At 37.7% G+C, this 24,760-nt stretch overlaps 1 protein-coding gene across 1 annotated transcript in view; it reads right to left on the reverse strand.

Moving 5' to 3' along the window:
- DNAH8 (dynein axonemal heavy chain 8) overlaps nucleotides 1–24,760 on the reverse strand; it is a 385,593-nt gene that overhangs the window by 288,579 nt on the left and 72,254 nt on the right. Inside the window, exons 12-19 of the mRNA XM_021684619.2 lie at nucleotides 22,131–22,328; nucleotides 16,505–16,581; nucleotides 15,094–15,193; nucleotides 14,150–14,269; nucleotides 12,428–12,563; nucleotides 3,836–4,023; nucleotides 1,147–1,227; nucleotides 616–732 (exon numbers count right to left, since the gene is read on the reverse strand). Coding sequence (XP_021540294.2) covers nucleotides 616–732; nucleotides 1,147–1,227; nucleotides 3,836–4,023; nucleotides 12,428–12,563; nucleotides 14,150–14,269; nucleotides 15,094–15,193; nucleotides 16,505–16,581; nucleotides 22,131–22,328 — 1,017 coding nt within the window. The remainder of the gene's footprint in view (nucleotides 1–615; nucleotides 733–1,146; nucleotides 1,228–3,835; nucleotides 4,024–12,427; nucleotides 12,564–14,149; nucleotides 14,270–15,093; nucleotides 15,194–16,504; nucleotides 16,582–22,130; nucleotides 22,329–24,760) is intronic.

Below are 24,760 nucleotides of genomic sequence, written 5' to 3' on the forward strand. Positions count from 1 at the left end.
TAATCTCACGTGTTATCTCTTTTAATCCTTACTCTAGTCCTTGACTCACTTACTATCCAAGTTATACAGCTAAAGAAACAAAGACTCAGATAAGTAAAGTAACCTAGGGAGGAACACATAGATAGCAAAAGGCAGATCATTGTAACTAGGTTTAGCTGACTCCCAAGCCTCCAAGTTTTGTCTATTGTAATATGCTGCCATCACAGGCCAGCATATCTAAAAAGGGCATGATCCGTATAGCAAAGATATCAGAAATCAATAGACAATCTCCAATTAGATGAATGGCTCATCTAACTAATAGTAGATGTATTAATATTTAAGCACTCCATTCTGTCATCTTCTACTGTCTACCATTATCCCATTTTCTAAACTGCCCGGTAGAGTTGAACTACCATTTTAACATATTGAAGGCAAGTAATTCAGAGACAAAAACAAGGCAACCCTAAATGAAAAGGCCCCAAAGTAGCTAGAGAAACATAAAGCATTATTTTTTTAACTTAATAGGAGTCCTTTTAGTTAAAAGTCACACCTTTAAATAGCTTTCATAGATAAGCAAACTATTCCTTATAGCCTGCGTATGAATGTATGTAGTTTTTAAAAATGTATCTATCATACCTTCTTTAAAAGTTGATTGAACATATCCAAAACTAAGTCAACTTCTTGAAAGAAGCTTTCCAGTGTTAAAGATGACCATGTTAATATTGTGAGCCCTTGTCTCAACACAGATTCCACCTAGAAAAAAAAAAAAAAAAGTAGCAGCTTCCATGATTAACAGGAACACCTACACTTATTAAAACAAAAAAAAGCCTTTCTTTTATTACCTGGAAATATTATAGGTTATATTTCCTTAATTATATTTCCCTCCATTATACCTGGTAAAGGTGATTTTGTTTTTTAATCATCTTTGGCTGTCCATGAAGAATCATGGATTCTTAGAAAGTGCTCATTATTGAGATTTAGTCGTTTTTCAAAGGCAACAAAACTTGTTGACAAGGAATTATTCTATAGGAAAAATAGGGCTATAATGTTGAACTAGAAAGACAGAGGATCTAGGCAAGAATAGATGTTCTAAAATCCATAATCTGTAGAATGGGAATCTAATTTTAAACAACAGGGAAATCAATATAAATCTTCAGCATTACCAACCTTTTTCATTTTAGGGGTCATCAGATTGACAAACACCGAAGGCACTTCCTGACATAAGTCATCATAATACTGCAGAAGACCCTGTTGAAAGTCAAAATGGTATGTGTGACTTTAATTTATTTTAAAGCAGGTCATATTTTGATTCATACCAGGAAGGTTTCATTATACCTGTTTCCTCATAATCCTGCCAAGATTAAGGCTGCTCACCTAAATTTAAATTAATTTACCATACTTTTTCCTCACCTGTAAATGTACTTTAAACAGCAAGTCAGTGGAGCTTTCTAGAGTTGCACGTTTCATATTTATTATTTAATTATCTTTCTATATTTACATTATTTCAAATAGCTTGGATAATTATCTTTTCACAATACCTGTCATTATACATTTTTCCCTTCTCTGTTCCTTGTCTTCTGACACATTAAAGCATACTTGTTACTGATGCCACACTTCTTTTCTTGAATCAAAATAAATGTATGCACAGTCAGAGTTAATAGGCTTATCTATTTTCTTTTAGATATTTTTTAGAGATGAACCATAATGATCAACTTTTGATCATTTTGTAATTTATTTCATGGTGTGATGGGAAATGTGGATTCAAGTTAATTCTTCCCCAAATAAACAATATTAAACTATTTCAATGTTTACTTAATAGTTTTGAACTTACTAATTCCTTTCCTCCTTTTCTGTTCCCAATCTCCTATTTGCACATCAGTATTTTAATACTATAAAGAAGAAACAAGGGAATATAACACTGTATGTTAACTATACTGGAATATAAAATAAAATAAAATAAAATAAAATAAAAAAGAATAAACAAGGGAACAGAATAGATGGCCCAGAAATAGGAGCCAAAACTATACAATAGTAAAAAGGCAGTCTCTTTAATAAATAGTGTTGGGAAAACTGGACAGTCATATACAAAAGAATGAAACTGGACACCTATCTTATAACACACACACAAATCAACTCAAAATGGATTAAAGACTTAAATTTAAGACCTGAAACTGTAAAACTCCAAAAAGAAAACATGGGGGTAAGCGCCTTGACATCGGTCCTGGCAGTGATTTTTGGATTTAATACCAAAAGCACAAGCAACAAAAGCAAAAATAAACAAGTGGACTATATAAACTAAAAGCTTCTGCACAGCAAAGGAAGCCATCAACAAAATGAAAAGGCAGCCTATGGAATGGGAGAAAATATTTACAAATCATGCATCTGATAAAGGGTTAATAGCCAAAATATATAAGGAACTCATTCACACAACTCAATAGCAAAAAACTCTTAACAATCCAACTAAAACATGTGCTAAGGAACTGAATGGACATTTTTCCAAAGAAGACACACAAATGGCCAAAAGGTCCATGGAAAACGTAGTCAATATCTCTAACCATCTGGGAAATGCAAATCAAAACCACAATGAGATGGTACCTCACATCTGTTAGAAGGGCTATTCTCAAAAAGACAAGAGATAACAAGTGTTGGCCAGCACATCGAGAAAAGGGAACCCTTGTGCACTGTTGGTGTGAATGTAAATTGGTGCCGCCACCATGGAAAACAGTATGGAGTTCCTCAAAAAGTTAAAAATAAAAATACCATATGATGTAGCAATCCCACTTCTGAATGTAGATCTAGAGGAAATGAAATCAGGATCTCGAAGAGATATCTACACTCCCATGTTCATTGCAGCATTATTTACAATAGCCAAGATACGGAAACATGCATCAATAGATGAATGGAAAAAGAAAATATGGTATATATACGCAATGGAGTATTATTCAGACATGAGAAAGAAAGACATCCTGCTGTTTGCAACAACATGGATGGACCTTGAAAGCCTTATGCTAAATGAAATAAGGCAGACAGAGAAAAACAAACACTATATGATCTCACTTATATGTGGAATCTTAAAAAGCTGAACTTGTAAAAACAGTAGAAATGTGGTTGCCAGGTGTTGGAGGTGGGGAGGGAATAGGAAGAGGTCGGTAAAAGGGTACAATCTTTCACGTAAAAGATGAATAAGGACTAAAGATCCAGTGTATAACATGGTGTCTGTAACTGATAACACTATATCATATAATCGAATTTTGCTAAGAGAATAGGACTTAAACATTCTCACCAAAAAGAAACAAATATATATGTGTATATATAAACAGATATATATTGTTTCTTTCTGGTTTAATATATACATATATATGTTATATATATATATATGAGGTGATGAATGAACTACATAACAGGAATCCTTTCATAGTGTATATTTATATCAAATCATCATGATGTACACTTTAAATATCTTACAATTTTATTTGTCAACCGTACCTCAATAAAGCTGAAGAAAAATGAAAATAATCAATACCACATCAGCACAACTGCAGTGATTTAATTTTCTTTTTTTTAAGAAAAAAAAAACCTCCTTCAAAAATAATTTTAAAATATAATCTATCTTGGGGTGCCTAGGTGGCTCAGTCAGTTGGGCATTGGGCTCTTGGTTTCAGCTCAGGTCATGATCTCAAAGTCGAAGGATGGAGCCCCAGATCAGGCTCTGCACTGAGTCAGCTTCAGATTCTTTCTCCCTTTGCCGCCCCCCCTTCACACTTGTGCACGCATGCATGTGCTATCTTTTACTCTCGTGCCCTCTCTCAAATAAATAAATAAAATCTTTAAAATATATGTATATAATCTATTTTACCTGCAAATGCAATTTGTCTGCTTTCAATTTACTTTCCAATTTTAGCAATTTCTTTGCCTGTTCTGGTACATCCAACTTCATTTTTATCATGCACTTAGTTTCCCGAACAACTTCCAGAATTTTGGGATCAAAATTAACCAGCAACTTCCCGGTTTCTGGGTGTCGCACAAAAAGTGTGGCTTGTAAAGCTACAAATAAATGATTATTGACATTAGTTTTTCTGGATTTCTTGTTTGTTTGTTTGTTTTTGGCTTTCTTTTTTTTAATTTTATTTTATTATGTTATGTTAATCACCATACATTACATCATTAGTTTTTGATGTAGTGTTCCATGATTCATTGTTTGTGTATAACACCCAGTGTTCCATTCAATACGTGCCCTCTCTGCTTCCAGCCATGTTTACACACCTGTCTTCCCCACTGGGAACTGACTTAATAGAACAAGAGTGTTGGATATCCCAGGTGATGAGGCATAGCATCTGACATGTGGTCAGTGCTCAAAACTTAAATAAGTGAATGCAGAATGTCTGCAAACGCATAAAATCAGATCCGGAGAGATAAAAATGCGTGAAGAACAGATAGCCTTCGTGCTATGAACTGCAACACTTTTCTGAGTGGGTCTAAGAGAGCTATAATACAATGTAGTTTTTTTTTTTATTCTTATGTTAATCCCCATACATTACATCATTAGTTTTAGATGAAGTGTTCCATGATTCATCGTTTGTGCATAACACCCAGTGCTCCATGCAGAATGTGCCCTCCTCAATACCCACCACCAGGCTAACCCATCCTCCCACCCCCCTCCCCTCTAGAACCCTCAGTTTGTTTTTCAGAGTCCATCGTCTCTCATGGTTCGTCTACCCCTCCGATTTCCCCCGCTTCATTCTTCCCCTCCCGCTACCTTCTTCTTCTTTTTTTTTCCTTAACATATATTGCATTATTTGTTTCAGAGGTACAGATCTGAGATTCAACAGTCTTGCACAATTCACAGCGCTTACCAGAGCACATACCCTCCCCAGTGTCTATCACCCAGTCAGCCTATCTCTCCCACCCCACCCCCACTCCAGCAACCCTCAGTTTGTTTCCTGCAATTAAGAATTCCTCATATCAGTGAGATCATATGATACATGTCTTTCTCTGTTTGACTTATTTTACTCAACATAATACCCTCCAGTTCCATCCACGTCGTTGCAAATGGCAAGATCTCATTCCTTTTGATGGCTGCATAATATTCCATTGTATATATATACCACCTCTTCTTTATCCATTCATCTGTCGATGGACATCTTGGCTCTTTCCACAGTTTGGCTATTGTGGACATTGCTGCTATAAACATCGGGGTGCACGTACCCCTTTGGATCCCTACTTTTGTATCTTTGGGGTAAATACCCAGTAGTGCAATTGCTGGATCATATGGTAGCTCTATTTTCAACTTTTTGAGGAACCTCCATACTGTTTTCCCGAGTGGCTGCACCAGCTTGCATTCCCACCAACAGTATAAGAGGGTTCCCCTTTCTCCGCATCCCCGCCAACATCTGTCGTTTCCTGGCTTGTTAATTTTAGCCATTCTGACTGGTGTGAGGTGGTATCTCATGGAGGTTTTGATTTGGATTTCCCTGATGCCGAGCGATATTGAGCACTTTTTCATGTGTCTGTTGGCCATTTGGATATCTTCTTTGGAAAAATGTCTGTTCATGTCTTCTGCCCATTTCTTGATTGGATTCTTTGTTCTTTGGGTGTTGAGTTTGATGAGTTCTTTATAGATTTTGGATACTAGCCCTTTATCTGATATGTCATTTGCAAATATCTTCTCCTCTTGGCTAGTATTTGGTGAGAATTTTTGCATCCATGTTCATCAGGGATATTGGTCTGTAATTCTCCTTTTTGATGGGGTCTTTGTCTGGTTTTGGGATCAAGGTAATGCTGGCCTCATAAAATGAGTTTGGAAGTTTTCCTTCCATTTCTATTTTTTGGAACAGTTTCAGAAGAATAGGTATTAATTCTTCTTGAAATGTTTGGTAGAATTCCCCTGGGAAGCCATCTGGCCCTGGGCTTTTGTTTGTTGGGAGATTTTTGATGACTGCTTCAATTTCCTTAGTGGTTATAGGTCTGTTCAGGTTTTCTATTTCATCCTGGTTCAGTTGTGGTAGTTAATACATCTCTAGGAATGCCTCCATTTCTTCCAGGTTATCTAATTTGCCGGCATAGAGTTGCTCATAATATGTTCTTATAATTATTTGTATTTCTTTGGTGTTGGTTGTGATCTCTCCTCTTTCATTCATGATTTTGTTGATTTAGGTCATTTCTCTTCTCTTTTTGATAAGTCTGGCCAGGGGTTTATCAATCTTGTTAATTCTTTCAAAGAACCAGCTCCTAGTTTCGTTGATCTGTTCTACTGTTCTTTTGGTTTCTATTTCATTGATTTCTGCTCTGATCTTTATTATTTCTCTTCTCCTGCTGGGTTTAGGCTTTATTTGCTGTTCTTTCTCCAGCTCCTTTAGGTGGAGGGTTAGGTTGTGTACTTGAGACCTTTCTTGTTTCTTCAGAAAGGCTTGTATTGCTATATACTTTCCTCTTAGGACTGCCTTTGCTGCATCCCAAAGGTTTTGAATAGTTGTGTTTTCATTTTCATTGGTTTCCATGTATTTTTTTAATTCTTCTTTAATTTCTTGGTTGACCCATTCATTCTTCAGTAGGATGCTCTTTAGCCTCCCTGTATTTGAGTTCTTTCCGACTTTCCCCTTTTGATTGAGTTCTAGTTTCAAAGCATTGTGGTCTGAAAATAGGCAGGGAATGATCCCAATCTTTTGGTACCGGATGAGACCTGATTTATGACCTAGGATGTGATCTATTCTGGAGAATGTTCCATGGGGACTAGAGAAGAATGTGTATTCCGTTGCTTTGGGGTGGAATGTTCTGAATATGTCTGTGAAGTCCATTTGGTCCAGTGTGTCATTTAAAGTCCTTATTACCTTGTTGATCTTTTGCTTAGACGATCTGTCCATTTCAGTGAGGGGGGTGTTAAAGTCCCCCACTATTATTGTATTGTTGTCGATGTGTTTCTTTGCTTTTGTTATTAGTTGCCTTATATAATTGACTGCTCCCATGTTAGGGGCATAGAGATTTACAATTGTTAGATCTTCTTGTTGGATAGATCCTTTAAGTAGGATATAATGTCCTTCCTCATCTCTTATTACAGTCTTTGGTTTAAAATCTAATTTGTCTGATATAAGGATTGCCACCCCAGCTTTCTTTTGGTGTCCATGAGCATGGTAAATGGTTTCCCACCCCCTCACTTTCAATCTGCGGGTGTCTTTGTTTCTAAAATGAGTCTCTTGCAGACAGCACATCGATGGGTCTTGTTTTTTAATCCAGTCTGATAGCCTGTGTCTTTTGATTGGGGCATTTAGCCCATTTACATTCAGGGTAAATATTGAAAGATAGGAATTTAGTGCCATTGTATTGCCTGTAAGGTGACTGTTACCGTATATTGTCTGTGTTCCTTTCTGGTCTATGTTGCTTTTAGGCTCTCTCTTTGCTTAGAGGACCCCTTTCAAGATTTCCTGTAAGGCTGGTTTTGTGTTTGCAAATTCCTTTAGTTTTTGTTTGTCCTGGAAGCTTTTTATCTCTCCTTCAATTTTCAATGACAGCCTAGCTGGATATAGTATTCTTGCCTGCATATTTTTCTCATTTAGTGCTCTGAATATATCCTGCCAGTCCTTTCTGGCCCGCCAGGTCTCTGTGGATAGGTCTGTTGCCAATCTAATGTTTCTACCCTTGTAGGTTATATATCTCTTCTCCCGAGCTGCTTTCAGGATTTTCTCTTTGTCTATGAGACTCGTAAGTTTTACTATTAGATGTCGGGGTGTTGACCTATTTTTATTGATTTTGAGAGGGTTCCTCTGTGCTTCCTGGATTTTCATGCCTGTTTCCTTTCCCAAATTAGGGAAGTTCTCTGCTATAATTTGCTCCATTATACCTTCTGCCCCTCTCTCTCTTTCTTCTTCTTCTGGGATCCCAATTATTCTAATGTTGTTTCGTCTTATGGTATCGTTTATCTCTCGAATTCTGCCCTCGTGATCCAGTAGTTGTTGATCTCTCTTTTTCTCAGCTTCTTTATTTTCCATCATTTCATCTTCTATATTACTGATTCTCTCTTCTGCCTCATTTATTCTAGCAGTTAGCACCCCCATTTTTGATTGCACCTCATTAATAGCCTTTTTGATTTCTACTTGGTTGGATTTTAGTTCTTTTACTTCTCCAGAAAGGGTTTCTCTAATAACTTCCATATTTTTTTCAAGCCCAGCTAGTATCTTTAAAGTGATGATTCTGAACTCTAGATCTGACATCGTACTAATGTCCGTATTGAGTAGGTCCCTGGCAGTCAGTACTACCTCTTGTTCTTTTTGTTGAGGTGATTTTTTCCGTCTTGTCATTTTGTGCAGAGGAGAATAGATTAATGAGAGAATAAAATGCTAGCAGAGTAACAACGTCCTGAAGCAGTGGGAAAAGAACGGGAAAGAGAGAAAAAAGAGAAAGAAAAAAAAGAAAAAGAAAAAGATAAAAACAAAAACAAACAAAACAACAACAACAAAAAAAAAACCAGAATGTGATCAAATATGATCAGGCTGTATATAGATCAGTGCCACACACTAGATTTGGGGTGTATTTTGGTCTTTTAGAAGAAAGTGCCTCCCAAAATTTTAAAGAAAGAAAAACTTATATATGTACAAAAATAAGGGTTGATATGATGAAGGGATGGAATATGACTGTAAAGATGGAAAGTATAAAAAATTTTATAAAAGGAATTGATAAGAAGTTGTTTGAAAAAAGAAAGAAGAGGATTTTAAAAAAAAGGAAAAAAAAGGGAGAGAATGTGATCAGGCAGGGGAATAGAAAACACCATACACTAGAGATTTAGGGTATATTTTGATCTGTTAGAAGAAACTATCTCAAAATTTTAAAGAGAGAACAACTTATATATATAAGCCAAAAATACGGGTAACTACTATGAAGGGATAGAATATGACTCTAAAAATGAAAAATAAAAAAATTTTTTTTAAAAAAAGGGATTGATAAGATGTTGGTTGAAAAAGGGAAAAAGAAAAATTCAAAAAAAAAAAAGAAAAAAGTTAAAAAAAAATTAACTTTGAAAGACTAAAGAATCACGGTAAAAAAGCCATGAATTCTATGTGCAGTAGTCCCCTAGCGCTGGAGTTCTGCCGTTCTCATTGATCGGTAAACTTGGTCTTGGCTGGCTGTTCTCGCTGATCTTCTGGGGAGGGGCCTGTTGCCATGGTTTCCAAATGTCTCTGCCGGAGGCGGAATTGCCCCGCCCTTTCCCCCTCCCGGCTAAGTAATCTGCTCGGGTTTGGTCTCCGGGGCTTTTGTTCCCTGCGAGCTTTCCGTACAGCTTTGGAGGCGGAGAGTGAAAATGGCGGCCACCCAATCTCCACCCCGGAGGAGCCAAGAACTCGGGGCCCCGCTTCTCAGTGAGCCCCCAGAGAAAAGCCATCAGTCACTCCCATCTCCCTGGTCTCCGGCCGCACTCTGTGCTCACCCGGCCTGTGACCGCACGTTTCTATCTCTGGCACCCGACCCCGGGTGGAGTCTCCAAACCCAGCAGATCCCTGTGGTGCACTCCCGCGCAGCTCCTCCCGGGGGAGGAAGGGGAGTCTCCCCGGATCTGCCGTTTGTTGGGTCCCTGCTGGAGGAGCAGTGGCCCGACTGTGCCGCGGATCACGGTTTATGGCAACCCCAAGCTGAGAGCCCACGCCTGGGCTCCGCCTCTGCAGCCGGCTTCCCTGCTCCATTACCTGGGAGCTCTGCCACACTCAGGCACCACCGGTCTTTCTGTGACCCCGAGGGTCTTGAGACCACAGTGTCCCGCGAGGCTTCCACCCCCAGCTTAGCCACCGCAGTGACGTCCCTCAGCAGAGCTGACTTCTCTACAATGTAGTTTCTTTTAATGGATTGTGATTTCACCCCTGGGAGAGAACTGGAAGGTGTGCACAACTATAAAATATGACATACCTCATATGACAAACCCTTCTCCACAATGAACCCCAAACTGCTTCTTTAAAGGAAGAATTAAGCCTCCATCTTGAATGTCTGGTAACTAAGCTCAATATCAGTAAGATATATTTATTAAACACCATGGCATTGTGAGCTTCTAGGATATAGAGAAAGATTTTTTTTATGCTACACATTAACTACTACCTGAACATTATTCATATAAATAGGAATTTGCAGGCATGCTTTTTATTATGAATTGAAATATATAATCCCGGTTAGTGGTGAGTAGCCTTAGCTTATTTGTTATCCTAACATGAATTACTTCTACAGGCATAATAATAACACACTTCTAGATGAGTATGTGCTAGCTTAAATTATATCTTATATTAACAAACACTACTAACATGAGAATTTCTTAAGTATCTTCCAAGCCTCTCATTACTTCATAGAATGTGGCTGCATCGAATTTCTAGTAAAATGAAATAGTCCATATATTCCTTTGAAGTTAGTTGACTTTTACTCATCATATAAAATTAGTCTTGAAATGGTTCTTAATGATGCTGGCTGCATGAGGATTTCAACTAAAAATTTTACCTAATTCGTTTGGAATCTTTTTAAAATTGGGTTAGAAATCATTTATCCTCCCAAGTGAATTCCAAAATAACCTTGGAACATTCATTTAATGAAATCTATCTTCCTTAATGCTGTACTGAGTTTTCTTGAAAGGACAAAATGGTCAGCAAGACCACCAAGAATAATGACAGCCAAGAAGTCAGCTCCAATACTGAGTGACATTTCATTAAACTTTATGGAGCAACCATCTGAAAGAGGCCAATACCAGGTCCTCAATTATTATTCCGAGTTCCTATATGGTTAAATATAGCCACGTCAATATAACAAGAAGTCTTGCTGAGCAATTCATTTCCACTAACCTGTGTTCGTAGGAAAGGCAGATTTAAATCTTAGCTTTGCCACTTCCTAGCTGTGTGATGAGCTTGTGCAAATGACTTAATCTCTTAGCACCTCAGTTTCCTCATCTATAAAATGAGGATAATTATAGCTCCTCGTAGGGTCACCATGAGGATTAAAGGAAGCGTCATATGTAAAGTGCTTTGACAAAGCCTGGCACAGGGTAAGGACTATGTAAGTGTTCGTTATCACTGACTGTTATTTAAAGGATACAAAGATGAAACAAACAGAGAGAGTATCCTTGGAATGTGAAGGGGAGATGAGACAGATCCCTAAAGCCATAAGTGTCATGAGAAACAAGAGCAGATAAAGTGAGTAGAGGACTCTGGAGGAGGAAGACATTATTTTCTGCTGTGGAAAAATAAGGAGGGGCTATATGGAAGAGGTGATTGGTGAACTTGTTTTTAAACATGGGCCGATATGAGGAAAAACCATCAGGACAAAAGAGAAGTAGAGAAACGTATGATATTGTAGAAGCAAAATAGTGTCTGCTCCATACTTCAGTTAACAATTCTGTTTTGTTCTTTTCCATAACGTGAACTTTAAGTTTCTCCTGATGCTCCTTGGGAGTGTTGTTCCTTAGCTAATTTTCAGGAGGATCCATAGGGTCCTACCATACTCATTACCCAGAAACAGCTGGCCTGGTACAAATGGCTTATTAAAGGCTAAACTAAGGGGCCAATTGGGGAAGACAATCTTCAGGGCTGGGACCCTGTCCTCCAGGATGCAGGCATGAGCGAATCAATGGTGGTAACAGTGACATGTCCTCAAACAGCTAAAATATATGGGTCTGGAACCAAGAGGCAGAAAAAGAGTGGCCCCTCTTACTATCACTCCCAGTGATGCAACCATAGGATTTGTGCTTCCTGTGCCTGTAGTTTTGTACCCTTCTGGGTGGGGATCCTGGTATGGGAAGGAGAAACCTTTCTGTCCAGGGACACAGTCAGGGTTCCACCAAGATTATAGATAAGAGCTTAAGGTTAAGATGGGACAATGCAGGAACCTGAACTGACCAACAATTGAGCCCCCATGGTAAAAAACCAGCCCAGGTGATGGCAGCGTGGATGCATGATGGCTTGAAACCATCCATCCCCTGCCTCACAGCCGACTCCACCCAATGCTTTGGCACCCCGCAGAGATACTTAGACACAGCCCCAATACTATGAATTTCCTGGAGTTCAAAAGTGAAGTTAAATTCAGTTATAGGAAAAGAAAGAATGGAAGGGAGGAAGGAAGACAAGCAAAGTGCAATTCTTTCTCCCCTGATTGGGACTAAGATTTGAATCTATGACATGACAAAACTGAATATGAAAACTTCCCCTAAATCTATGGAGAAATATCTATGAAGGGTCTCAATATTTACTTTTAAATACTGTTTTTTTTAGTGGAAAGTCACAATCAAAGTATATCAACTTTAAGGTGATGACAACTTTTGCTTATAGAATCAGAATGTTATTAACAATGATAAAAAAAATTTGTATCATCCCCAAATCTAAATGTAACCATCATAATATTGTATAAAAGGGATATGAAAATTCTCCAGAACCATGACTTCATTCAAAATCACCTAACACCCCCTCCGTAGCATCACTGCATTTCTTATACACACCATACTGTAACTGCGAGACCTCTCTGACCCAGGCTGTGTGATAGACCACCTCGAATTCCACCAGAACATAGGAAATTTTGTTATACTGACGAATGACAGCTTTACCTTCCGCACTTGACAAAATTTCTGAGTTTTTCTGTTTTTTAAAGGGGAAAAAAAAGATTTATAATTAAAAGACTGCTGATTGTTTTCATAACCCAATCAGAAAGCTGTTGGTATTTAAAATGTCATCAAATAATTATGCCTTAGATTTTGCCTCAGAGTAAAACAGAGATGAGGAAAGCCATACAAACTAGAGACGGAAGTAGGGAAATGTTACTGGTGGAAAGGGAACATTGGAAAAGGAAATAAAGGATTTAAGAAAGAAAGGTCTCTAGCCTTAACAGCTGGCCAGGCTGAGAGAACTCTGCCTTCAATTCTCTATTGCCTCCCCACAATTCTGGATATCAGTTTTGTATTTTCTATACTGTGTGGGTTTGAAATATTTAATTAATAATAATATTTTTAAAAAAGGAAAAAAGATACAGTGGACTGATTTTCCTTGACCTGTGAGTATCAGGGAAAATCCCCAAGTTCCAGCACTGAAAAAAAAAGTAACTGTATATCAAAGAACAAAAACCAAATTTCTTTATGTAAACATCGAACGTTTTATGTTTGATTCGCAGATGTTAAAAACAGGGCAATCTTGGCTCTGTCATGTAGAGTCAATCAGCAATGGAGTCCCCACCCTGACCACTATTTTAAGACCAGGCTTTGAATTTTTTTTACAAATAGTAAGAACAGTAAAATGATTAAGAGCAGCCGAACAGAAACAATGGAAACTTAACATCCAAGAATGCTTAAATACTAAAATTACTTGCAAGATTTTTTTGGTACTTATTTTGTTCTGTATTTAGGCATAAGATGCTGTCCTAAGAAAACCAACTCTACTTTGTGAGTCTGTCTCTTTACAAAATCAAACCAAACCAAAAACAAAGAGAAGGCAAACTGGCAATTTCAGAATGCCAACAGGGCCTAAGAGTATCCTGGGGCTTTTCAGAAATCTAATAATTTTAAGGACACAGAGAAGGCATGTACTCTATTATACTTTGCTCTAGATCTCGATTCTTAAGTCAGGAACATACTAAGAGTGTCTTCACCTTCACTAATACGAGTCAATGACCCACTGTCCACACATAGAAGTAATCTTCAGGACTACGCCTAGACTTTACTGTTTTCAAAACAATGACTCTTTAAAAGCCTTGAAAAGGGGCACCTGGGTGGCCCAGTCATTAAGCATCTGCCTTCGGCTCAGGTCATGATCCCAGGGTCCTGGTATCAAGCCCCACATCAGGCTCCCTGCTCAGTGGGAAGCCTGCTTCTCCCTCTCCCACTCCCCCTGCTTGTGTTCCTGCTCTCGCTATCTCTCTCTCTGTCAAATAAATAAATAAATAAAATCTTAAAAAAAAAAAAAGCCTTGATAAACTGTCCTGTATTACTAAAAGTCATAAGGTTATAAGATTCTCCCCCTTAAAGATTAACTGTAATTAAGTGAGCTTACCTACCAAAACATGAGAGAATTGGTTTAGTCTCCCTCAAGCATATTTATAAACTAAATTTTCTTTGCCTTGTGAAAGCAGTAGCTCTAACTACTTTATTCGACACAAACATTATAGGATAAAATATAGGTCTTATTTTAAAGCCACCATAATCCTCATACTGTAAATGTAACTATTGGCTTACAAAGAAATAGTTGATGGGTTCACTTATCCGTCGGTAGAGCTGCCTCACCCAAAGTATTTTTCCTGCAATAGGGGGCATGTTGCGAGCAAGAGGAGGGTCATCTTTTTGAGAATGATAAAGCTGTAATTAAAGATCTGGTATTAATGTTTAAAATTCAATATAATGGAAAAGACAAAAAGTATTTAATACATTTGTATTCCCATGTTTTATACAGAGGAGGTAGTCTATAAATATGTAAATGCACTTCAGTGATAATCTGTGGTTCAGAAACTATGATGTTTACAATATATGACATTTAATTCTCTCTTAACCCTTATGTCCCATTGCATGTATCTTTTTTCTGTATTTTATCCCAAATTTTAAGGAGATCTTCAAATAAGGGAGTACATAAGCTATACTATATGTTATAATATTCTTCAGAGCCCATAGTTCTGCATGCAGAAATATTAACTTCAATGGGCTTTCCTATACACACATAAATGCTGTTGCAAAAAAACACAAAAAACCAAAACACAATTGTTAAGTGCATGGGGATGTAAATCTGGTTGTCCAATGACATACACCATCAACACCTTCCTACATAGAGAAGGGCGCATCAGAGGTACTTAGTAGTGAAGGGATCATTCTGAGAAGCTTAGCACAAGATAACAATGGCAAATACTTTCACAATACTTTTCTTTTTGTACTAAAGTACTATTCTGGGGGGGCCTGGGTGGCTTAGTTGGTTAAGTGTCTCCCTTCGGCTCGGGTCATGATCTCCAGATCCATGTCCTGGGATCAAGCCCCGAGTTGGGCTCCCTGCCCAGCAGGGAGTCTACTTCTCTCTCTCTCTCTGCCCCTCCCCACTACTTGTTCTCTCACTTGCTCTCTTTCTCTCTCTCAAATAAATAAATAAAATCTTTTAAAAAATAAAGTATTATTCTATTTACAAAAATGATCCTTGCCTTCTTAGTAGCTTCAAGTTCAGCCACATAAAACTGAAGAATACGCTCAATTGTATGGTTTATTTCTGACTGAAGACAGGGGATTTGCAGCTTCTGGAATCTGAAAGTAATTGAAGGTGAATAATTTAAAAGTAAATGAGAAACATACTTAATTGCTGCCATCCTAAAAACCCATGCATTCACTCATTTTGACAAATATCTCTACCAGGCCTCATCCATTGTCCCAGGATTCAGAGAGGAACACAACAGGTGTAGTTCCAGCCCTCTTGGAGCCTCCAGTTATGTTATGGAAAATGCAGATTTAGTCAAGAGTTACATAAATAATTATTTAAACTACACGGGTACCAGAAATGCATATATCAAGGGAACCCAGCCAAGTCTGGGGAGTCGAGAAAGACTTCCCTTAGAAGGAGACATTGAAACCAAAATTGAAAAGATGAGTTGGGGGGTTGGCTTCACAAAGATGGAGGCCAGCACACTGAGCATCCCTCTGCCAGTATTAATGTTCACATCATTCCAAATGGCCATATCGTAACAATGATCTGTCAGCCAAACATTACTTCCCCTTTCAGACTAAGTGATGCACAGGAAGCACTAGGACAATAACATCCCAATAATAAAGTGATTTTACACCAGTGTACTATAGGTAAAAAGAGAGACAGATGGACCGTAAGAGATAGAGACACAGAGAGAAATCACCAAGAAATTAGTACTGCCATCTGTCTGTACAGTACTTTCATTGGTCAAAATCATTTCATAAGTCTGGTTTGACTCTTTCAGTGGTGTCATGACGTAAGGTCTCACAGGTATGGTCCATCATTACAAAGATGTGGAACTCTAGCAAAACTGGGCCCAAACCCAGAGGCACTGGCTCTCAGGAAAGAGTTCCCAAAGGGTCCCTAACAGAGGACATGAGTCCTCCCTGAGCTCGAAGGAAATGGCCTGTAGTCCAGGCTGTCCTTCCTGCCCTTCAGGGGAGCACTGTTGTCAGGATAGAGGAAAAGGAAGCAGCAGGAACACTCTGGAGGAAAATGGGAAATTTGAGAATCTACTACCCTTAGATAATTTAACTTCTGGAAATCCTTGCAGTATGCAGAATTAAATATTATTTGCTCCCTTTCCAATAATGTCTATGAAATTAACCTCAAATATATTACATAGCTGGAGGAAAAATCATGTATAATAATTCCATTTTCTTATTGGAAGACTTTTGCTTCAAAAAATGCAATGAAAAGTATCATACTATATTTCACATTTTTACCAGTTTACTTAATGGTAATTGAAAGATTAATGTTTATAAGTCTTAAAGTTTACAGAGGGGAGATTTCCAAAAATATCTTATTTGAAATTGTATTTTCAGATATAAAGTTATCACACCTAGAAACTACACTGCTTAATGTATTATAAATACCTTTGAAGCAGCTGAAGGGCCTGCTGAGAAGATAAGATTTTCCCAAAAGTACTGTTCATAAATGCTTGTATTTGTATCTAAAATAAAATATTAATATTCCATTGATTTGGGGCATTAAGAAAGAGATTGTTTTTGTAACAACAATTAATGATTTTTCTACAGAATCAAAATAACCTGAAACACACCTACCATCTAAGCATCTAGAACTGCACTATCCAGCATGGTGGCCACATGTGGCTACTGAGCACTTGAAATGTCAGTACTTGGAAGTGAGATGTAAAGTAAAATGCACACTAGATTTCGAAGGCTTAGCACACACACACAAGAATGTAAAATATCTCAATGATTTTTATTTCAACATGTAAAATGGTAATATTTTGAATATTTGGGTTGAAAAAAATGTATTATTAAAATTAATTTCACCTGCTTCTTTCAACTCCTATTCATGTGGCTACTAGAAAAATTAAAATTACATATGTGGTTTGCATTTGCTGTTTATTATTTATTGGCTATGACTGACCTAGAGATTTATAAAAGGAGTGTATGCCCCTTACCAAGCTTATTTCTTTGAACATTTAGAATTTCTAAGCATATTGGGAGAGCAACGTGACACTGTAGACACCCAGGGTCAACAGGTGTCATTTTACAACACTGCTGCTCTCAGAAACCCCTTTGCAACATTAAGGAAGAACAAGAAAAAGAAAATATTATTCTAAGACTCCCACCATCCTTAGCAATGAACTCCAAACTCCTGGTACCCAATGGAACTGATGCTCTTTGCAAATTACTTTCACTTATAAATTGGCATGGTCTACTAATATAGGCCATGTTTATTAATCAAAATTTGGGAGAGGAAGGAAAATTTAAACACTGACACCTCTTTGAAAATATTAAAAATTTAAGATGGCCTCTAAATACACTGTTAAAATTTGTACATAACGCCACAGAAAAGCCTTTATAACATACAATCTTTATTAATAAATCATAAAAATATGGGATGCAGCAAAAGTAGTTCAAAGAGGGAAGTTTATAGCAACACAGGCCTGCCTCAAGAAGCAAGAAAAATCTCAAATACACAACCTAACCTTTTACATAAAGGAGCTAGAAAAAGAAGAACAAATAAAACCCAACACCAGCAGAAGGAAAGAATTAATAAATATTAGAGTAGAAATAAATGACATGAAAACTGAAAAGCAAAGCAGAAAACAATAGATCGATGAAGCCAGCAGCTCATTCTTTGAGATCAACAAAATTGATAAACCTCTAGCCAGAGTCATAAAAGACAAAGAAAGAGAGAGAAAAAGAGGACTCAAACAAAATCACTAATGAAAGAGGAGAAATAACAACCAACCCTAAAGAGGAGAAATAACAACCAACCCTAAAGAAGACAATTGTAACAGCATATTATGAAAACCTATATACCAAAAAATTGGACAACTTAGAAGAAATGGATAAATTCCTAGAAACATTTAACTTCCCAAAACTAAAGTAGGAAGAAATAGAAAATTTGAACAGACCAATTACCAGAAATGAAATTGAATCAGTAATCAAAAGACTTGCAATACAAAAGCCCAGGATCAGACTGTGTCACAGGCAAATTCTACCAAATATTTAATGAAGAGTTAATACCCATTCTTCTCAAACTATTCCAAAAAATACAAGAGGAAGGAAAACTTCCAAATTCATTTCATGAGGCCAGTATCACCCTGATACCAAAACCAGATAAAGACATCACAAAAAAAAGATAACTACAGGCCATTATCTCTCATGAATATAGAGCAAAAATCCCCAACAAAATATTAGCAAACCAAATCCAACAATATATTTTAAAAATCACATACCGTGATCAAGTAGGATTTATTTCATGGATGCAGGGGTGGTTTAATATTCACAAAACAATTGGCATGATACATCACATCAGTAATAAAAAAAGGATAAAAACCATATGACAATTCAACAGATGCAGAAAAGCATTTGACAAATTACAACATCCATTCATGATAAAAAACCCTCTGTAAAGTAAGCCTAGAGGGAACATATCTCAACTTAATAAAGGCCTTATATGAAAATCCACAGCCAAAATCATACTCAATGGTGAAAAACTGAGAGCTTTCTCCCCAAGGACAGGAACAAGTCCACTCTCACCACTTTTATTCAGCATAGTATGGAAGACCTAGCCACAGCAATCAGACAACATAAAGAAATAAAAGGCATTCAAATTGGTAAGGAAGAAGTAAAATTCTCACTATTCATAGATGACATGACACTATGTATAGAAAATTCTAAAGACTCCACCAAAAAAACTACTAGAACTGATCAATTCAGTAAAGCCACAGAATACAAAATCAATATACAGAAATCTCTTGCATTCCTATACACCAATAATGAAGCAGCAGACAGTGAAATGAAGAAAACAATCCCATTTATAATTATCCAAAACCAATAAAATATCTAGGAATAAACTTAACCAAAGAGGTGAAAGACCTGTACTCTGAAACCTATAAAACACTGATGAAAGAAATTCAAGACAACATAAAGAAATGGAAAGACACTCCATGCTCATGAGTTAGAAGAAGAAATATTGTTAAAATGTCTATACTACCCAAAGCAGTCTTCAGATTTAATGTAATCCTTATCAAAAGACCCACAGCATTTTTCACAGAGCTAGAACAAACAACCTTAAAGTTTGTATGGAACCACAAAAAACCCTGAATAGGCAAAGCAATCTTGAAAAAGAAAAAACTGCAGGTATCACAATTCCAGATTTCAAGTTATATTACAAAGCGGTAGTAGTTAAAATGGTATAATACTGGCATAAAAATAGACACATAGATCAATGGAATAGAACAGAAAACCCAGAAATGGACCCACAATGATATGGTCAATTAATCTTCAACAAAGGAGGAATGAACATACAATGGGAAAATGACAGTCTCTTCAACAAATGGTGTTGGGAAAACTGGACAGCCACATGCAAAAGGATTAAACTGAGCCACTTTCTTTCACCACACACAAAAATAAACTCAAAATAGATTAAAGACCTAAATGTGAGACCTGAACCCATAAAAGTCCTTGAAGAGAGCACAAGCAGTAATCTCTCTGACATTGGCCCTAGTAAACATTTTTCTAGATATGTCTCCTGAGGCAAGGGAAACAAAAGCAAAAATAAACTATTAGGTCTACATCAAAATAAAAAGCTTCTGCACAGCAAAGGAAACAATCAACAAAACTAAAAGGCAACCTACTGAATGGAAGAAGATATTCATAAATGATGTATCCAATAAAGGATTAATATCCAAAATATATGAAGAACTGATACAACTCAATACCCCAAAATAAATAATCCAATTTAAAAATGGGCAGGGGGCACCTGGGTGGCTCCAGTAGTTAAGTGTCTGACTCTTGATTTCGGCTCGAGTCATGATCTCAAGGTCAGGGGATCAAGCCATGCATTGGGCTCCATGCTCAGCAAGGAGCCTTCTTAGGGTTTTCACTCTCCCTCTCCTTCTGCCCCTCCCCCTGCTCTCTCTCAAATAAAATAAAAATTAAATTAAATTAAATTAAAAAATTGTTTAAATGGGCAGAAGACATGAACAGACATTTCTTCAAAGAAGACATACAGATGGCCAACAGATACATGAAAAGATGCTCAATGTCACTCATCATCAGGGAAATGCAAATCAAAACAACCATGAGATATCATCTCACACCTGTCAGAATGACTAAAATCAACAACACAAGAGACAACAGGTGTTGGCGAGGATGTGGAGAAAAAGAAACCGTCTTGCACTGTTAGTAGGAATGCAAATTGGTGCAGCCATTGTAGAAAACTCTATGGAGGTTCCTTAAAAAATTAAAAATAGAACTACCCTCTGATCCAGTAATCACACTACTGGATAGTGTGGCTCACACAAAATTTACAAAACACTAATTCAAAAATCTACATACACCTCTATGTTTACTGCAACATTATTTACAATATCCAAACTATGGAAGCAGACCAAGTGTCCGTCGATAGATGAATGGATGAAGATGTGGTATATATACAATGGAATATTATTCAGCTATAAAAAAGAATGAAATCTTGCCATTTGCAACATGGATAGAGCTAGAGTATAATGTTGAGTGAAACAAGTCAGTCAGACAAAGACAAATATCAGAGGATTTCACTCATATGTGGAAATTAAGAAACAAAACAAATGAGCAAAGGAAAAAAAAGAGAGAGAGAGACAAACCAAGAAACAAGCTCTTAACTATAGAGAACAAACTGATGGTTACCAGAGGGGAGGGAGGTGGGGGAAATGGGAGAAGTAGGGGATGGGAATTAAAGAATACATTTATCATGATGAAAAAAAATTAAATGATAAAAAATAAATTATAAAAATTTAAGCAGGGGTGCCTGGGTGGCTCAGTCTGTTACACTTCTGACTTTGGCTCAGGTCATGATCTCAGGGTCCTGGGATTGAGACCTGCATTGGGCTCCCTGCCCAGCGAGGAGTCTGCTTGTCTCTCTCCTTCTGCTCCTCCCCCTGCTTTTGCTCTCTCTCTCTCTCTCTCAAATAAATAAAATCTTTAAAAAAATAAGTTAAGCAGTAAGTTTTTTTTTTTAAACCCACAAATTCCCATTGCCATAAAGCTATAACGCCTAGAGCATTTTGGAAGCAAACTCCACTCTGCCCAACCAGCCAAACACTGTAAGTAATAACTAAAACATATCTTAATATCAAACAAATTGATATTTCAAAACTTAATTTCAAAAACTGAAAGGAAATCTATGTCAAAAAGAAATGGTACTGTTAGAATTTTAGTATCATTCTTATTTATATTGCCTAGATTACCTTAATATAATTTTTAAAGAATCTTTAAAAAATAAATGAAAAAATATATATATATATAGCATTCCTCACCTTCATGGCAAGAATTTCAGATTCAGGAAGCGGATAGAGTATATTCCTGTCCCTCTCTGTATCTCCAGGACATTCTGCAGCAAAAGGAGACCATTCCCTGGGGCTAAGCCTGGGTTTACAGTAGTTTACAGTAAGATAGTAACTGAGGTCATGTAAGCCCAAAAGGTGGGAGAGAAATATGTTGCAGTGTCACCAGACATATTATTTTTAAGTACCCTTCATCCTTCTGGTATCCCTTAAGCTATGACAAACAGGATGAGGTCCTCTTTAGAGCTGTCCTCTAAGCTGTAGAGAGAATGTGGCCATAAAGTACAAGGCCAAGGGGAGAGCGGGCCATCTTCCTAATTTGTCCTCAAATCTTTTCACACTTAAAACAAAAAATAAGGATTACACACTTTCTCTTAGCCTGGAAAAATGACATTGGCTCCTCAGCACAACAAAAACCAAATACAAATTCCAATGCAAACTAAAAATGAACCCCAGCTATAATAACCCTTTGGCCTTCTGGGTATTCATTGATATCTTTTACTGAATATGCTCATTTTTCATTAAAAAAAGATGGAAAATATTTTGTGGACTAGTTAAAAAATTTTTCACGCTGGCAAATAGTTTTGATCAATTACACAACAGTAACTTCTAATAAATAGTAAATATGTGAATTCCAGTACTATTGGTTACATTTCAGCTTTACTAAAGTAAAAGTATGTATAATTACTTACCTCTAAACCACTGATTTTTGTCATGAACTCTGAGAAATCTGTATCAAATTCTGTCCTTCTTGGATCCAGAATGTCATATTGTTTTTTCTTAACCCCTTGATACATGTTTTTGAATTTTATTGACATAATATCTATTCCCTCTATGGTGGAATTACTCAAGGCTGAATATGTTTGCACAATAGTTATCATTTCTGTAATCTTAAAAAGAGAAGTGTTATTTTAGAAATGGGATATTAGGACCCTTCCCTAGAATAAACTCTTAATGAATCATTGATTTAAAAAAACAAACCAAGGGGCACTTGGCTGGTTCAGTTAGCACAGCATGTGACTCTTGATCTTGGGGTTGTGAGTTCGAGCCCCATGCTGGGTGTGGAGATTACTTTAAAACAAATTCTTTAGCGGCACTTGGGTGGTGCAGTCAGTTGAGCATCTGACTCTTGGTTTTAGCTCAGTTGTGATCTCAGGGTGGTGAGATGGAGCCCCACACACGGCTCTGCACTCAGCGTGGAGTCTACTTGGGTTTTTCTCTCCCTCTCCCTCTGCCACTCCCCACTGTGCTCTCTCTCTCTCTCTCAAAATAATAAATCTTTTAAAAAACCTTTAAAATAAATTAAAAAAAAGAAAGAAAAGAAAAAATAAAAAACAAACCAATAAACAGCCCCTAAGATCATTTAGCTAAAACCAGCCAGAGGAGATAAAATAGAAGACAAATCTCTGTCACCAATCATTACTATTCTTAGACTATTTCTATCATATCCAGAGAGGGCTTGCTACATTTCTCAGATCTTGATCACTTTGTCTCTCAAAAGGGGAAAGGAAAGAATTTGAGTAAAAGCTCTTACAGATGTCTGAATAGCTTCATCGTTTTGCTCTGGAGAATTTTCTGAAAATCATTTTCAAAAGCTTTAGCATTCTTCTTGGCCCTCACCACAGTTCTGATATGTAAGTCTAGCATAAATCCCCCTGTGTTTTCCCTTTCACCTGCATTCAGGCAACCAAAGGCCCAAGAAGCCTGAAGACAACTGCAGTCCCTTCTGACCCTCAGGAGACTTGGGAAACCCTCAAAATGAACTTAACTAACAAATGGCTGCCTCTCGCTCAATGTACCACCAACACCTACTTCACACACCAAAAACAAAAGTCCTTCACGTCTACAGGCTACTCAGTTCCTGAATCTTCATCAGTGATTCCCCACTTTGATTCCTGCTTTGGAGAACAATGCTCAAAGCTCTCCAGGATGGGCCCATGCGTCCAATGGCCAAACAGAAAATAAACCTGTTTTCAGGGGATTCCTCCAAATATTACACACCATGAAGACAACACTACTGGTCCTCCTAAGAAGCCTGCAGAATTTACATAAACTCCCTGTGCACGTCAACCCAGATGACCATTTTCAGAGCAACTTTCACTCTTACACCACTATTTCTGTACACTTCCAAACACCACTGTCATCCTAGAAGCCAGCCCAAACCTGGAGGAAATACAAACTGCCTGCAATTTGCAGCATGCTGTATATACTGTATGTAAAGATGAGAAATACTTGGGTCTCCTACCAACACATACAGTCCACTCACCTTAAAAAACAAAAACAAACTGCAGAACTCAAACTACCCACATGCTCTGCTTTTCTAACCTGCCAAGACTCTGCCCATTATCCCTTACCCTGCCACCTGGTCCCAACAGCCAGATGCTGGGATGGAATTCCTGTCACTAACACAACCTCCATTTTGTCCATGGGTGGCTGAGGAGTCATCAAGAGGCAGAGAAAGCAGTCTGTCCCAGGCTTGGCCTTTCGAACTTAGCCAGTGTGTCTCCCACTCCCAACACCACATAGCAACAACGTGAAAGCCAGTCATGGTGATCAACCTCGACCATGCTCCTGCTTGTTTGTTCTCATCTTGGCTTTTTCATCAGCTCTCTCTTTATCCGCTTTTGACCCTCTGATTGACAACCAACTTGTAATCCCTTCTCTGCTCACCAGCCTTGGCACCCTTTCCAGTTTTCAACTTGCTATGTTTGTCTCATCTCAGCATCACCCTACCCCACCTACAAGGCTCCAGTGCCTTAAATCTCCCCCCAGCAATACCAGCTTCCCATCCCTTCTCTCTCATAAATGTTTGGGGTGAGAAGAAAATAAAACTAAAGACAGGGCTCTGGGAAACACCAATATTCACCAAAATTCATATGGCAGGAAGAGGAAAAAGAAGCAAAGTACATCCTTAATTCTGGCTCTTTAGGACAGACTAACCCTTAATGCACCATCAAGTCTCCACCTATCAACAGAAGGTGCACTTCAGGCAACCTAGTGACATACAAGAACCTTCCTCACTTGTTCTTAAACATTTCTGCCTAACTCTGAGGTCTCAGCTCTCCAACCCCAACCTCAGTGCTGTCTGCCCTGTGACTTTGCCATGTGTTCATCCTGACATCTTAATCTCTGCTTTCCCTAATAGGCTTTGACTTAGCTTGCCCTTCTGACTCTTCTCTTCTACTATATCAGAGTTTACAGAGGTAGCCCAACAGTGGTCCCTACTGTGGCCCACTCATCAGGAGAAGCCCATCCAGGTAGCTCAGTAACCACCTCTGGGAGATTATGGAAAACCCTGGCCACATTTCAGGGTACATTTTAT

The sequence above is a fragment of the Neomonachus schauinslandi genome, chromosome 8 (assembly GCF_002201575.2).
Source record: "Neomonachus schauinslandi chromosome 8, ASM220157v2, whole genome shotgun sequence".
NCBI lineage: Eukaryota > Metazoa > Chordata > Mammalia > Carnivora > Phocidae > Neomonachus > Neomonachus schauinslandi.